At 56.0% G+C, this 14,692-nt stretch overlaps 1 protein-coding gene across 3 annotated transcripts in view; it reads right to left on the reverse strand.

Annotated features, from left to right (window-relative positions):
• The window catches only part of SLC38A10 (solute carrier family 38 member 10), a 37,043-nt gene extending 23,545 nt beyond the window's left edge, over window positions 1–13,498 (reverse strand). The window contains exons 1-9 of one of the 3 annotated variants that reach the window (XR_003531650.1): window positions 13,292–13,396; window positions 12,382–12,499; window positions 9,328–9,373; window positions 8,105–8,198; window positions 6,860–7,003; window positions 5,481–5,605; window positions 2,991–3,093; window positions 2,116–2,298; window positions 157–268 (exon numbers count right to left, since the gene is read on the reverse strand). Coding sequence is in view for 2 of the 3 variants with exons in the window: in XM_027667501.1 (XP_027523302.1) it covers window positions 157–268; window positions 2,116–2,298; window positions 2,991–3,093; window positions 5,481–5,605; window positions 6,860–7,003; window positions 8,105–8,198; window positions 9,328–9,373; window positions 12,382–12,499; window positions 13,292–13,396 (1,030 nt within the window). In the remaining variant the exon portion in view is untranslated. Of the gene's footprint in view, window positions 1–156; window positions 269–2,115; window positions 2,299–2,990; window positions 3,094–5,480; window positions 5,606–6,859; window positions 7,004–8,104; window positions 8,199–9,327; window positions 9,374–12,381; window positions 12,500–13,291 lie in introns of all 3 variants that reach the window. The other 2 variants (XM_027667504.1, XM_027667501.1) reach the window with 2 other exon arrangements.
• Window positions 13,499–14,692: the final 1,194 nt, after the last annotated feature.

Genomic DNA, 14,692 nt, shown 5'->3' on the forward strand with positions numbered 1-14,692 from the left:
AGCAGAGGTCTCTTCCAGAAGTGCCACAGCAGCAGCACGGGGTGGTTGTCGGAGCCCTGGGGCAGGACGGGCTGTGAGCCCGATCACCCCAGCCAGGAAAGCAAATAACAGGGAGCAAAGAAAACAGCCAGCCCTGGTCCCCAGCTGCTCACTCACCATTTGGGATCATGATGCCTCCAACCATGGTTCCAAACACTACAGCCAACGTCAGGGCTTTGAACCGGAGCGGGGGCATGTAACCCCCAGCAGCGAAGGTGCCGTCCTTCTGCTGGGAGAGAAGGGTGGGAGGCAGTTAGGGAAGGGGGGAGTTCAGCTCCTGCATCACAGCCCCCAGCAATTCCCCAGCTCCTGAGCAATTCCCCCACTTCCTCAGCAATCCCCCAGCAGACTCCAGAGCACCATCACTCCACCCTCCACAGAGGTGAATGCTGGAGGCAGTCAAACACGGCTGAGCAGTTCTAAGGTGCATTTGAATCTCCAAAACAGGGCAGGGGACATGGGGCCACAGCTGCTGTTTCCAGCACACCCCAAATATGACCCCACACAGCTGTGCCCCAGTCCCTGTGCAGGGACTCGGAGAGCAGCCAAGGCCAAGAGCAGGAGGAGGGAGCACAGGGAGCAGCAGGAGGGAGAACAGTCACAGGGGGAAGAGCTCTGGCTTTGCTAGGGAGAGGTGTCTCCCAACACCTGGGGGAGCAGGGCCATTCCCACCATACTACACAACAGGAACAGCCCCTCAACTGGGAGGAGGACACCCCAGGGAGACAGCAGGGAAGGATGAGTGCTGCTGGAAGGCTTCCAGATGCCCTCTGCTTCCCACCCCATCCCATCCCCACACTCCAAGTGGGAGGTGTGGAAGGCAGAGGCCCCAGTGTGCCCTGCAGACCCAGTCGGTCCCGGCTCTGCTGCTGCACAGATGGAGAGGAAGGCAAAGTGACACCTTCAAGCCTAAAGAGCCACGAGCTGAGCCCAGGCGAGATCCAAAGTGTTCCCAAGTGTTTCCAGCGCTTCCTCCCCTGCACCCGCTGGCTCTCACCAACTGTCTGCCCCCATCCTCGGGCCCTCCCGACGTGAGAAAAGAGCTGGGGGCTTCTCACAGGCAGAAGTGGCAGGATTTAGAGCTATAAATTGCTCAAGTTTTATTTCCTGCCCTAAGAGGTTTCTATTTATGCGGATACACAAAGGCCTCAGAACATTCCCACAATCTCTTACTGTATTTGCTGAATCCCATCGGCGCGTTCCGCGCCGCACAATGCACAGAGGAGAACACGCCACCGCCACAAGGGACTCACAGTCTCCAGCAGACAGACCAGCTACAGTCACAAAGGCTGGCTGAGGAGCTGGCCCTGGGAAAGGTGGAATGTGTGGGAGAGGGCTGTATCCCATATCCCACTGCCCGCCTCCGCACTGGGCCGGCACCGCGGCCCAGGAGGCGCTGGAGGAAGGGAACATCCGAACCCGGAGGGGACAGGGCTGCTGACAAAGGTGCTGGGTGAGAATAATGGAGCAGGAATGAGCAGGCACACATGGAAGCAACAAGAAATGAGGCTGGGCTGGGCTCTGAGGCCGGGAACAGGAGCTGGAGCTCAATGCAAAGTGAGTTGGCCAGCAAAAGGACGGCAGCTGGAGCAGCAGGAAATGAGGAGGCTCCAGTGCTTCCAAAAGCACATTTCTCCCTCTTTCTGAGGGGGGGGAAACCACCTCGGCTCTGAGCTGTGTAACACGTCTGTGCCAGAGCTGGAATCCCCAGTGGAGCAGGGAGCAGCAGCCATGGGATGTGGACTTCAGCCTGGGAACTCCAGCCCTTCTGCCCATGGAATTCCTCTGAGGAGAGGACATGAACCTTTAAGTCCCAGGGATTAACCATTCTGCAGAGCAGGATTTAGAGATGGCCACAGGCCCCTGCTGCACTGTCACCACATGCAGGGCACTGAGGATTTTATGGGAGCTGGGGGTTTGTCCCATTGGATAGCAAGCACCTGCCCCACGCCGCTGTCACCAGAGTCTCACAGAACCAAGAGAGGTTTGGGACCCAGTCAGAGCACAGGAGTCACAAAGAACCTTTCAAAAAGCAAGTTTCACATCGAGGCAGCCCTGGCCACGCAGGGATCTTACCTGCTGCTCAAAGAGCAGGGTGTTCAGTGCCTGTCTGCAGGGCAGGATCATCATCGGGAACCCCACTGCCACCGACATCATGAATCCCACTCGGATCATCTCCGTCACCAGGTTGGAAGGGAAGTTCATGAGGACATTCCCAGCAATGGCTTCGGTGTAACTCACGTAGCCAAAGAAGCCCACCTGGGGAGGGGAGAGGGTGGGCTGGACTCCAAAGCACTTCACACGTGCTCCTTATGGAAGTGGGGAGGACGGTGACCTCCCATTGGAGCAGCCAGGTGGGAGCACGGGGTCTCCTCCATGGGAAACCTGCCAGCAGCCCCAGCACCCCCAAAAGCTGGGACAGGTGGTTAATGAACAGTGGCACCTGCCTAAAAGCAAGTTTCTCACAAACACAGGGGGTTTCCTGGAGGACACACTCTCCTTGCTGCCAGGCCCATGGACTGTCCCTCTCCAATGGAGGGGCTGTCACGATTCCCTGCAGCAGCCTGGCTCATGGGCCAGAGCTCTCCTCAAGAATAATTAACCCACTTTTATTAATTGCTGCCTTATGAGGCATAACTTCCTTCACAATAGGCTGAAAAAAGCTCTCCCAAACTCTGGGAAGCATCCCCAGCTCCAGGCTGGGCCTGGCAAGAGCTGGGCCTCCACTCTGCCTCCACCCAAGGAAAACGTGCCACGCTGAAAATCTGGACTCTCCCAAAGGCCCCTGTGCTGTCGGGTTCATCACCTCCCAGATAACTCTGCTTTCAGCACGACGACTTATCTGTCAGAATAAATACAGATAAACAGAAACCAGCCCTGGCTGTAGATAAATCCTCGTCCCTCTGGCCCCTCCAGATTTCTGGCAAGGGAAGAGAAGGGGAAGTTCCTACCGTGATGTAAAAGGTGGTGACCACGTTTAGGGAAGAAGCAAATATGGAGCTCATGATTTTGACAGACGGTTCATCCAAGCTGTCATAGGTAGGCAAGACCTGACTGTAGAAAAGGGTAAATTATTTAAGGAAACCTGCAGAAAAAGAGAGAAAACCCTCATTTCCAGCCCGTTCCCTGCCTCAGCCCAGCAGCAACGAATCCCTGACACCTTCCCGCTCTGGAGCATAAACACCCACTGCTATTCCACAATTTATACTGCTAATGCCAAGAGATTTCAGAACACTCATAACTTTTAAGTGTTGCAAAAATATTCCTGCTCTCCCCACCCCACCACGTGGAGCAAAACGTGTGATGTAAACATTGGGGTTCGGAAAGGGCTGCAAAATGAATGACCGTTTGTTCCCGGGAACGCGGGTGGCTCCAGGCCAGCCCCAGCGCCGGAGATTATTGTTCTTGGAGCTCTCCGTGCTGATAATTAAAGCAACACAGTGTTTACAGAGGAAAAGCGGGAAGAAGGTTGGAGCATCCCCCTGTCTAAAAGGCAAAGTTAAACAAACAGAAGGGAACGCAGCGCCTGTCCTACTTCAGCTCCGCTCACAGAAAGCCAGGAGCGCCGATTCCCCGGGATTTGGGGTATTTACAGCCTTGGAAAGCGTGAGGAATGTCCTTTTCTGACATCAGGTGCATATTTTAGCAACTCATTAACCTCTTGTTACTTTAATTCAAGTGGCTACATCCTGGCTTCGTGTTACTGAAGGAACTCTAGGGAGAAGCGAGGGGAGCCTACGGGGAGATGGGAAGGGGTATCCCCGGCTCCAGTGGGCAGGAAGCCATTCCCAGAGAAGTGTGTCAGGGTGAGGACAAGCAGAAGGATCCTTAACCCTTAATCCCTGAACATCAAATGGGTCTGCACAAAGGAGGCCGAGCATGTCAGCTCCAGGACCCACAGGGGCTGCAGTTACTGGCTGGGATCAAGGATGGCTTTCTCGGGAGTCTCTCCATTTGGGATTCCTCCCTGCCCTCACCACAGCCATTACATTAACTGACTACATCCCAAACTTCTGCCCCCCCCCCCGAGGGGAAGGGTCCAGCCAAACATCCAGGCTGGAAGCATGGAGGCTCTGCAGTGTGTGGGATGGTTAAAAAGATGATTCAGAGGTTAACCAAATTAAATCTACATAGCTGAGAATACACAGACAGATAAAATATATATAAAGAGAGAAATAAAAAAAAATATAGATAGAACATGTAACAAAATAAAACATATATATATATATATAATATTGCCTGGGCTGGGGACAGTGTATTTTCCTGATGCTTTGAGAAAAACACCCAGCTTTAGGTTGGGTTTGCCACAAAAGTGCTGCCACGGAGCCTTTATTTAGGTCCACACACACTGGTCCAGACCAAACCATTTCCCTGCATTTCCAGCTCCCAGGAAAATTCTGCTGGGTACTACTGTGTGGATATCATAAGGGAAAAAAAAAAAGGGATTTGTTAACAAGGTAAAGCTGCAGGAGAACACAATTCTCTTTGCCAGTTGTGATGGAGACATTAAACAGCAAGCCTGGAGCCGGGGTAGGATCCGAGCTGCCAAGAGAGGCAGTAAGTGGAAAATGATGATTTGGATCTTGCAGTGGGTGTAAACACAGCAGCCTGAACAAATTTTATCTGTCACATTCATTTACTGTTGGCATGAGACCCGTTTGCTGGAACTACAGGGGGGAAGCCCAGTTCTGCCAGGCTTCCAAAGGAGGATGGTCCTCCCAAAGGAGGCCAATCCTTCCTGTGTCCAGGGCTGGATTTACACCATTTGGAGCTGTCACGATTCTGGCCAGGCTCATGTGCCATTTCGGTGCAGCAGGGAATGCTGCTGGAAACATGGAATAGCCTGGTCTGTCCCCACCTTCTTCCACTTGTCAGCACAAACCCTGCTAAAAACAGGGAACTGGAAATAGCCTGGTCTGCTCTCACCTCCTTCCACGTGCCACTAAAAACAGGGAACTGGAAATGCAGGAACAACCCTCCAAAGCCAACAACTGTGCCATCTTCTGAGTGTTCTCCAAGGAATTTGGGGCAGCAGAGCAGCCCCCAGTGTTCACTGCCCTGGGGGGGACCCTGCAGCCATGGGGTGACACTGCTGCCTTTCCTGGTGCTCCATTGCTCCCTTCAAGAACCGGGGGAATTTCATCCCTCGTGCAGCTGCACCAGAAGCCCGGTGTGTCACACTGAGGAGCTGTTTGTCCCAAGCAGTCTCGTGTTGCTCAGCTACAATAACTCCCAGGTGAAATGTAACTCCCTCCCCGCCTCGGTAACAAAAGGGTCACGACTGAATGAGAGCCTGAACTTCAGTGGGCCGTAAAATACTCTGATGAAAATAAAACACCAAACCAGATGGTATCTATCCCTTGCAGATCCTCCTGACCCTCTGCCCTCACAGAAACTCACTGTGGGAACAACTGCCAGGGGTGGGAACGGCAGGTACTTACGACTGACAGGCAAAAGACATTCCAAAGATGGGGATGCAGCGGAAAATGCCCTCCCAGCGCGTGTAACTCACTCGCTGCAGCCACTGCCCGCTGAAGAGCCCATGCTTGAAGGATGACAGCACAATCTGCAGCCAAGGGAGAGAGCAGGGGTGAGGGTCCAGCCCCAAACAGCTCCATGGCAGCAGGAGTGATAGGGCTGGGATAAGAGGCAGCGTGTGGCAGCTCTGCCAGGAGCAGCCCCACAGCCCCAGCTCCCATCCCACCTACTGAGCTCCAAGGGCCACCAAGGATCCCAGGGAGGATCTTAAAGGATCTGTGACATTCCCCCTTGTTTGATGCTGTCAGACATCACAGCACACATCAGGGTGGGACAATTTCCACTGACACATTTAACTGTGAGAATTATTGTTCAAAGCAGCCTCTTCTGCATGTTTTTTGATGTGTTTTTAAATCCAAATGGGAAGTGACGGTGGCCTTGGAGGATCCTGCTCAGCAGAGACAAAGGATCCCAAAACAGGATCCCACTTGCTTCTCCAGAGGCATTTAACAACACCAGCTCACCAAAGAGAAGGATAAACTTCATGGAAAAGGGGAGAGCCGAGGCCGGGGAGCTCCTTTGTCACAGACACAGGAATTGGCAGGAGTTGGGTTGCACAGGAAGCAGAAGGTAAATATGTCTGAATGCCTGTTTATAATATCCCTCAATGGGGGTTCTAATCCCCAGAGATGATGTTCTGGTGCAGCCAACTCTCATGACTGTGGTGGGTTTCTTAAAGGCACAGCTCCTGGAATGTTCCACACCTCCCTGTGGAAGCAGGCTCCGAGGTGTGACCCTGCACAACACACTAGAAAAGTTGCATGGAAAGAATTTCTACACCTCCCTTTCCTTCCAGCTCTTCCAGTCCTGAAATTTGGGCGAGACAGGGCTGGTGCTCCACGAGCAAACCACAGGAGCATCCAGGAGGTGAAACTGGTCATGAAAAAGCACAATTCAGCTTTCACCTCTGAGGAAACTTGGCAGAGGGCTTGGCAGAGCCAAACGGGCCAGTTTGGGCATCATTCCACTCCCCCTATGGCATCAAAATGGTCAAGAGTCTGTCCAGCGCAGGGAAGAAATAAAAATACGTATTTTCTAGAAACTTCTAAGAACAAGTTCACACCAAGTGCCAAAAGAGTTTATGGAGCTGAAGAAACAGAGCTGCTGGTGTCCAACAAACAAACCTCTCCACTTCCACCAGTTCAGGAGCACAGGCACCCAGATGCCCAGTTATTCCCAGCACTAATTATCAGGAAGGACATTTTAAACTCAAGGTCTGCCCCTGCAGGGAACACCTGAGTTAAAACAGTAGGAAAACAGGATCCTCGGCGTCCATACCCACCACAAACATGAACACAGTGTAGAAGATGAGTGCCATGGCACTGAAGGACTGGATGGAGGCCATCATGTTCCTCTGGAGGCTCAGGGGGAGGACGATGCACAGGGAGACAGCGAAGAGCAGGACTATCCGGAAACTGCCCGACACCTGGAAAAGGGACCTGCATAAAGACCTGGAGCAGAGAAGACACCCAAAACATCCACCAAACGAGCAAACCCTGACGTGGTTCATTTTCCCAGAGTGAGAAACAGCTATAAAGTGTGAAATTCTGTGACTGCAGGTGTTTAAAGATCCGATGCTGCAAAGTCAACGTTCCTTGGGCTCCGTCTGTGATGAGCTGAGACAGTCACTGGGTGCCACTGTTGCTCTGCAGTGTGTGACAGGTCCGAGGCAGAAGAATTTGGGGGGTGGGAGAGGGGTTAAATGCTAATCCAGCACAAGCTATTTAGGTATTTTCATGCAATTAAATAAAAACTAAACTTACTCGGGGAAACGAGAGATTGAAGTCTTGGAAACTCCGATCCAGAAAATTAATCAAAGCCTCACACTGGTATTTATTAAAGCAGAACACTCGGAAATATTTAATACCTAATTTGGCTGTGGCCTCAACACATCTTTTCTAACTTCACAGCCCCTTAATCTGAGCTTAGGAGCATCAGGCAGCGCAGATAACAGCTCCACCAAAAATCCTTTTGCTTCCCAAATGTCCTTTTGCTTCCCTGCACGGCTCTTGTACCAGCTTCCAGCCATGCCCACGAGGAGCACCTCTTGCCTCTGAGCATCCTGAGCCAGCACCAGGCTCATCACACGGCTGAAGAGGCAGGAACACAATGACTTTGGCCACCAAAACAGCCAGGGACAGGACAAAAACCCCTCCTGGACTGAGAGGGGAGAACTCAGTCAGAGGAATTGCCTGTCACTACCCACTGGGGCTGGAATTAAGGCAGGAAGCATCATCTCCCCAAGGAATCTGCTCCAGAATTAATAAGGGAACAAGTTAAAAAGAATTCCTTTGATGGAAATGCCTTACTGGAGTTTTACAGCTGATTGTTCACCATATGTCTGGGCTTCCAGGACTTCCCAGAGCCGAAGGCTCCGCGCTCCAGGCATCCCGCAAAGCTCTCCATGAGGGGACCCCAGTGGAGTGCTGAGCACACTCCAAGGCAGGAGCTGTGCTGTATCCAAGGAACACACAGCTCAGTGGAAGATCTGGGAGCACTGTGTGCATGGTAGGTGGGATTTATTCACCTGGAATCCGAGCAGCCGCGCAAAGAAGTTGGAGCCCAAGTCGCCGATGACGACGTAGAAAGCGATGCAGGTGCCCAACATCAGCCCAATCATGCTGCAAACAGAAACAGGGACAGGTTAGGAGGACCTTGGGAAGGGCAGGACAACCCTTCTGCACTCAATCCCAGTAAAACAACCATCAGAGAACCCCCATCCACACTAATCGCCTTGGAGATGTAACTCTGCTAACAGACCATGCACTGGTTTAACTGCTGTTTGGAGCCATGGGTAAAAAAAACAAACTCCAAAAACCAATCTTGGAGATGGCAAGAACTCCTTCGGTTCCTGGAAAAACCTCTAAAATAATCAGCATGAGGCTCTTGGAGCCCACACCCCACAGCAGAGCCGTGCCATGAATCTCGATATCCAGTGGGCTCTCCAATGTCTCTCCACACAATGGACCAAACTTTAATGAAAAGATTGTCCATGAACTGCTTCTCCTCCCACTCTTGGACCACTTTCCTTCCCAGTTCCAATTATAGAACATCCCCGTGGCAATTACAGCCACTGCTTGCACGGACAAGCAACATCTGAGGAATATTCTGTGTATTTTTAGTGCTGTGCAGCAGTTTGCAGCTGGGGTGAGGGAAGGAGCCACCACCACTGCCTGGCCTGGGCTCAAGATGCCTGGAAAAGAATCCCTGCTGGAAAAAGCAGGGCTGTGAGGATGTCCCATCACCTGAGAACTGCAGGGAGCTTCTACTGCACTGGGGTCATGGGAGGAAGCAGAGTCCGTCCCAAAATGAAGCCAGGATTCCCCCTCAAGGCATCTCACAGCAGGGATGAGCAGGACCGGAGCAGATCCATGGATCCAAGGAACCAAACGCTCCCCCTCCCACTCATTCACAGCACTCTCAGCAGGGATGTCACCCCTGGAGAACAGCCACAGGTGACATGCCTGGGATTTCACAGCAGAGCAGGAGATGAGCTCTCTCCCACCTTCTGTGCTCCCACCGCCCGGAAGGCGCTCCCGGCTCCGCCCGGGAACGGGCGGGATACGCTGGAGGTGACACCTGAGAGCTGGGCTTAGGGATCTCACTCAGGCTCCTGCTACATTCCAGGAGGCAGGAGGGCTGTGGGGACCAGGGGAGGCAGGAGGGGAAGGAAGGAGGACAAGGCTCAGAGCAGGAGTTTTCCCCAAACAAACCCAAACTGTTCACGCTATGAACGAGCAGCAGATTTACCTTGTTTCCACCAGCATTTTTCCTGCTTTTCCATAGGCATGAAATGCTGGCATAAAATGGAAAAAAAAATAAGTGGAAGTTAGTCAAAGAAAGGCTCAGAATAGGCCAGAGGCCAGTTCAAAGTTGCACACTAACAGTGACACAGGGCAGTGCAGCAGGGCCCCACTGCTGGTGTTTGGGGGCTGTTTGCCTCACCCTCCCACTTTCTTTTTCAGCCATTCCCTCTGGGAACTGAAAACCACAAAAGACAGGAACAAAGATGAGGAAAAGCCAGCGAGCAGGTTCTTTTTTTTCCTATTTAAAACCAGAAGTGGTGTGAAGCAGCAGCCACACATGGCAGCCATTAAAGGCAATGGGAGAGAAAATATTCCTGTACAAGATTCTGTGTGGCAAAAGTTGAAGTGGTGCAGAATTCCAATCCAACTCCCCTCTTTATTTTTATCTTCCCCCTCGAACTGGGCCGCCTGACATGGCTGGCTGGGAGAGCTGAGCTGGTGCCCAGAACGTTCAATCCCATTCCCAGAATACCCAGTGCTCCCAACCCACACCAAAGGGCCGCTGCCAAGGCTTTGCTTTTCCCCCCCTCCCATCCTTGGGCTGGAGCAGAAAATGCTCAGTAGTCCTTAAATCATTGGGTTTTCTCTCAAAAAAAAACAATGCCAAGAAAACTCCACTTCTATTTTTAGACCCTACTGGGCAGAATGGGAACGGAGAGCTCCAAACCCAGACCACAGTGCCCAAATCTGTCCAGCATGAACCCACCACCCTGGAGTCCCCTCTGCTTTCCCTCAAGGCACAGCCCAACATTCCTGGAACCCGCCAGCACACATACTCGGATACTTTCTGGAAGCTTCTTCTGCTATTTTAAATATTAACTTCAACTCTTGATTCCCTTGGACTTTGAGCTAAAAATTCAGGAAAACGAGATGTTCTCCCACAAAATGAGCAAAAGGCACGGCAGGGACCCACAGCCTGGAGCGGGGACGTGGGGGAGCACCCGAAATAGCTGCTGGCTCAGTGCCAGGGCGGTGGGACAGCCGCCACCAGGCACAGTGCCTGGGCACCGGGAACGGCCGCCCCGGCCTCCTCCGGGAATCCACAGCCATGGGGGAAAAGGCAACAGCCCTGGGGGGGCCAGTCCCACACAGAGAGGGTCTGGGAGGAGGGAGAGGAGTGAGTAAGAGGAAAATATCCCTCCTGGAGGTGGGTATTAACAGGCTGAGCTCCGGGAGGATCCAACGGCGCTCCATCCTTCCGGCACACACAGCCGGGCGCCCCTGGGTATGGACACAGCCACTGGTGGGGCTGGAACCAGCCCATCTCCTCCACTGTTTGGAACTGATGTTCAGTGAGAACATGCCTCCTAACGCTACACCTGATGTCCCCACCTGGGGACACTGGAAAAATTGGATCCTTTATCTTCTCCAGGAGGCAACGACTGTAAGAGAAATGGTACAGTGGAATCCTTGGAATGGGACCTCTGGATGCCCAGGCTGGGCAGAGCTGAGCCTGCTCAGGAATCAGAGAAGCCTTTCAAACCCAAGGTGGTTCCTGGGATGGAGCTTCAGCGGCTCCCCTGTGGGGCTGAGCTGCCCCCCTGCACAGCCAGAAGGGAGGGATTCACCCATCTCCTGGTTAGAATCCATCTGGGAACTTCATCTTGCTTCCCTCCTCGCCCACACACCTGCCCGAGGCCCTTCCCCTCCCTGCAGCATTGATGGCCCAGCCCCAGCCCGGGCCAGCCCCTCCTTTGTGCCGTCCCTCCGGGAGGCAGTGCCTGCCCGAAGGGAATGTGCACAACTCTCCTCCCTGGCTCAGCGCTGCCAAATCCTCCCAGGACATCGGCCCCGGGGCTGCCAGGAGTGCCCACAGATGTCCCCAGGCCTGGCCCGCGGGGACAAAGAGGGTCTGTGTGGAGCTGCCCGACCCCGGAGCATTGGGATGCGGCGCGGGAGCGCTCCCGGGGCTGTCCCTGCCCGTGGCTCCTCTCCCAGGGGGCACAGCACGGCTGCCAGCCCCCTCGTGCCAGGAGGAAGCTGGGAAGCATTACTGGCCCTCTGTATATTCCAGCCCCTTGGCTTGGGAGCGTGCAGAGGATCCCTTTTCCCGGGACACGCTCCAAGGTGGAGGGGACTCTGTGTACTGCGGGAAGCAGCACACAAAGGCGTGTGGAGGGGGCCGGGGGGGCGGCACTGGCAGCTGGAACGGGGGCTCCCCCTTCTCTCCGGCATCACAACAACCCCCAGACCAAGGAGCTGCTCCAGCTTTCCCGTTTCTAGCAGCCAGGATGTACTTCCCGGGAGCAGCACCTCGGGCACCTGGAGGCAGGAGCAAACCCATCTGTCAGCGCCCTTGTACCAGGGCAGCGCCAGCCAGCGCCCTCCTCCCACGGGAAAATAAGGAAAAACAAGGAAAAGGTGGCTTTTCCTGCTGTTTCACGTGCAACGGAGAGCAGTGGAACCCCCCCCCCTCCTCCTGCCCCCCAGGTCAGTCAGGATTCCAAGAGAGGCCACGGGCTCCTGGCGCCAGCACCGTGCTCCAATGGTGGCCAGGCCCTGCCAAAACCCACCCAAGGACCTTCCAGATGTTTCTGGTTTCTCAGCCCCTTGGAAGCCTGCAGTGTTTCCTCTCTGCTGAGCCATAAAGGAGCTCCCAGCTCGGCTCCAGGCAGCCCAGCTCCATGCCAGGCTGGCAGCACCCACTGTCCCGGCAGCACTGGGCGGGGAGCTCGTGCCCAGATCCACAATTAATTCATCCCAGACCCACAATTAATTCATCCCAGACGCCTCCCGGGAGCTGGGGTTTGGATCAGGCAGTGCTGCACCTCCTCCCCTGTCCCGGGGAGCCAAAACAACTCAGCACCATTAGCTGGGCTGTCGGGGGCAAGATCAGATGCCGGCGCTGCCCCAGGGGAGAAAGGGAACTGCAGCAGGAAAACATCGGCTGTTCCAGCAGCACCAGGTGGGAAAATGGAAATCGGGAGGCCCAGGTCATGCTGCAGGTGTAAGAGCCAGCAGGGAGGGCTGGGGAGCAGCCCTGGGGCAGGGGTCTCACCCAGGCCGGGGTAGGTCCTGCGCTTGCTCAGGTTGGCCGACTTCACCAGGAACATGCAGGACTGGTGGGTCATCCACGAGCAGAAGATCAGCAGCACAGCCCCCAGGATGATCCCACACTGGAACAGAGCACAGGGGGAAGAGACCAGCGGGAGGTGAGGGGTCAGGCCCTCCCTCAGCACCCCCGGTTAATTCCAGCCACGCTTTTCCCTGTTTCACAGAATTCCCTCCCTTCCCCATCTGCTCCATATCACTCTCTCCACAGCCCAAGGCCACAGGGAACACACTCGTGTTTCCCACAGCCCTCAGCTGCACCAGTCAGAGTTCCCAGGAGTGAACTGGGAGCGAGTTGTGGAGCAGAACTTCCCCCCTGGCTCATCCCCCAGCAGGTCCAGGGAGCACAGACAGACCCCGAGGTTCCACCCCTGCTGTAGCTTGATAAATTAACCACTCCTTGGTATCCCAAACCCCTCACCCAGCTCCTCTCCTGCCTCCCTGTCTGCACAGGGTGGGAACCACAGGTCACTTTTCAAGCAGGTGACTTGGAACAGGCCCAAATCCTGATCCCAGCTGCCCTTTTCCCGCTGTTTGGAGGCAGGGGGGCCCTGGGGATGGGGCAGATCCTGGGATTGAGGCTTGGGAGCACAGCAGGCATCTGCAAATGCCTCCAAATCGACTCGTGTTCGTCACATGGACAAATTCGGACCGGGGGGGGGCAAACGTGGCCTCTGCCTGCCCGCCCCCCGGCTACCCCGGAGTGGGGCAGCGCCCGCATGGGGGCTTTTGGCTGACCAGGGCAGGGCCCGGCACAGCCGCCCCAGCCTGGGGGCCACCGGCGGGACCACCCTTCCCCCCCGGGCGGCCCCGGGGAGCCCCCAGAGCCGGGGGGGGGGCGCAGAGCGGGCGCTTACCTGTCGGAAGCAGAAGGGCACGGTGAGCACGCTCACGCCCACGATGCTGTTCACCACGTTCATGATCAGGCCCCAGTTGGATCCCGCCGCCGCCGCCGCCGCCATGGCCCGCGGCGGGGGGTCCCCGAGGCGAGGGGGGGGCGCGTTCTTTGGCCGCTCCCCGCGCCCCCCGGCCGGCTTGGAGCCCTTCGGTCCTCCTGGAGCCCTCCGGTGCCCCCGGCGCCCTCAGCCGCCCGTGCCCGCCATGGCCCCGCCAGGCCCGCCCCGACCCGGCACCGGCCACAGCGGCACTTCCGCCTTCCGCCGCCGCTCCCGGAAGCCACGTGGCTCGAGCCACCGAGTGGGGACGCTCCTGCCGCCCTGGAGGACCATTCTCGCTGGTCCTGGGAGGCCGGGAGGGATAACCGGGGGTCCCCGCTGTTGGGGGCACCCCCGAGATGCTCAGTGCGGCCAGGGCCGTGCGGGAGTGCACAAACACACACGCACATGTATGGAAAGCACACGGCTGTGCGCATGGCTTCACATGCATGCATGTGCACGCATGCACATGACCACAGCACTGGCATCTGGGCAGGGATCCCCGGGGCGATGGGGGGTTCCCGAACGGCCCCTCGAGGGCAGCACATCCCCCCCGGGAGCCCCCTCCCGAGTGCACATCTGGGCACGCATCCAGCTGTGCACACAGAACGCATCTGCTCCCCATCCCAACCGGAGCGATCCCAAAGCCCACCGTGGATGGACCCCCCAGAATCCTGCAGGACAAGACAGAAGACCCAAGGAGAACAGCAGGAAAGCTGCGGGGGGCTGTGGCAGGGTCCCCCGAGGCCATGCACAGCAGCAGGTCAGCGCAGCACACGCGCTCCCGTCGGAGCAAAACACGCGGCGCTCGTATAATTTGCAGCAATTGCGGCTGGAAACCGCAGGAATTCGCGCTACAAAAGGTTTGCAGGGAGGTGAACAGGCAGCCTAATTCCCTCCAGGTGTGGCGCGGGATCAGTAGCTCCGGCGGCGCTTTCCTGGCTCCTGTGCCAGAGCAGGGGCCGTGTCCCTGTGTGTCCTTGGGCTGGGCCGAGGGATCCCCTCGGGGTGTCATGGAGCCCCTTTGGGGGTGCCCCCAGCGTGTTCTGCCTCAGCACTGCCAGGAAAAGAGCTCCAGTGGCTTCTCCATGTGTGAGTGGGAGCCCGGGAAGCATCCAGAGCCAGCTGGGAATTCCTGTGGGATGGGGATACCAAGGGAGAAGGCCCCGCTCTGCCACCTCCCCCCGGGATCTCCATGCCCATCCCGAGGGATGGGGGTTTTCTGCAGCTCCAAACACTCCAGGGCCAAATCCTGCCTCCAGCAGGAGCTGGGCTCTGTCCCAGCACTGCCTGTGTTCTTCCCCAGCAGCGCCGGGGCAGATT

Source organism: Corapipo altera, unplaced genomic scaffold (genome assembly GCF_003945725.1).
Source record: "Corapipo altera isolate COAL_440 unplaced genomic scaffold, ASM394572v1 305, whole genome shotgun sequence".
Lineage (NCBI taxonomy): Eukaryota > Metazoa > Chordata > Aves > Passeriformes > Pipridae > Corapipo > Corapipo altera.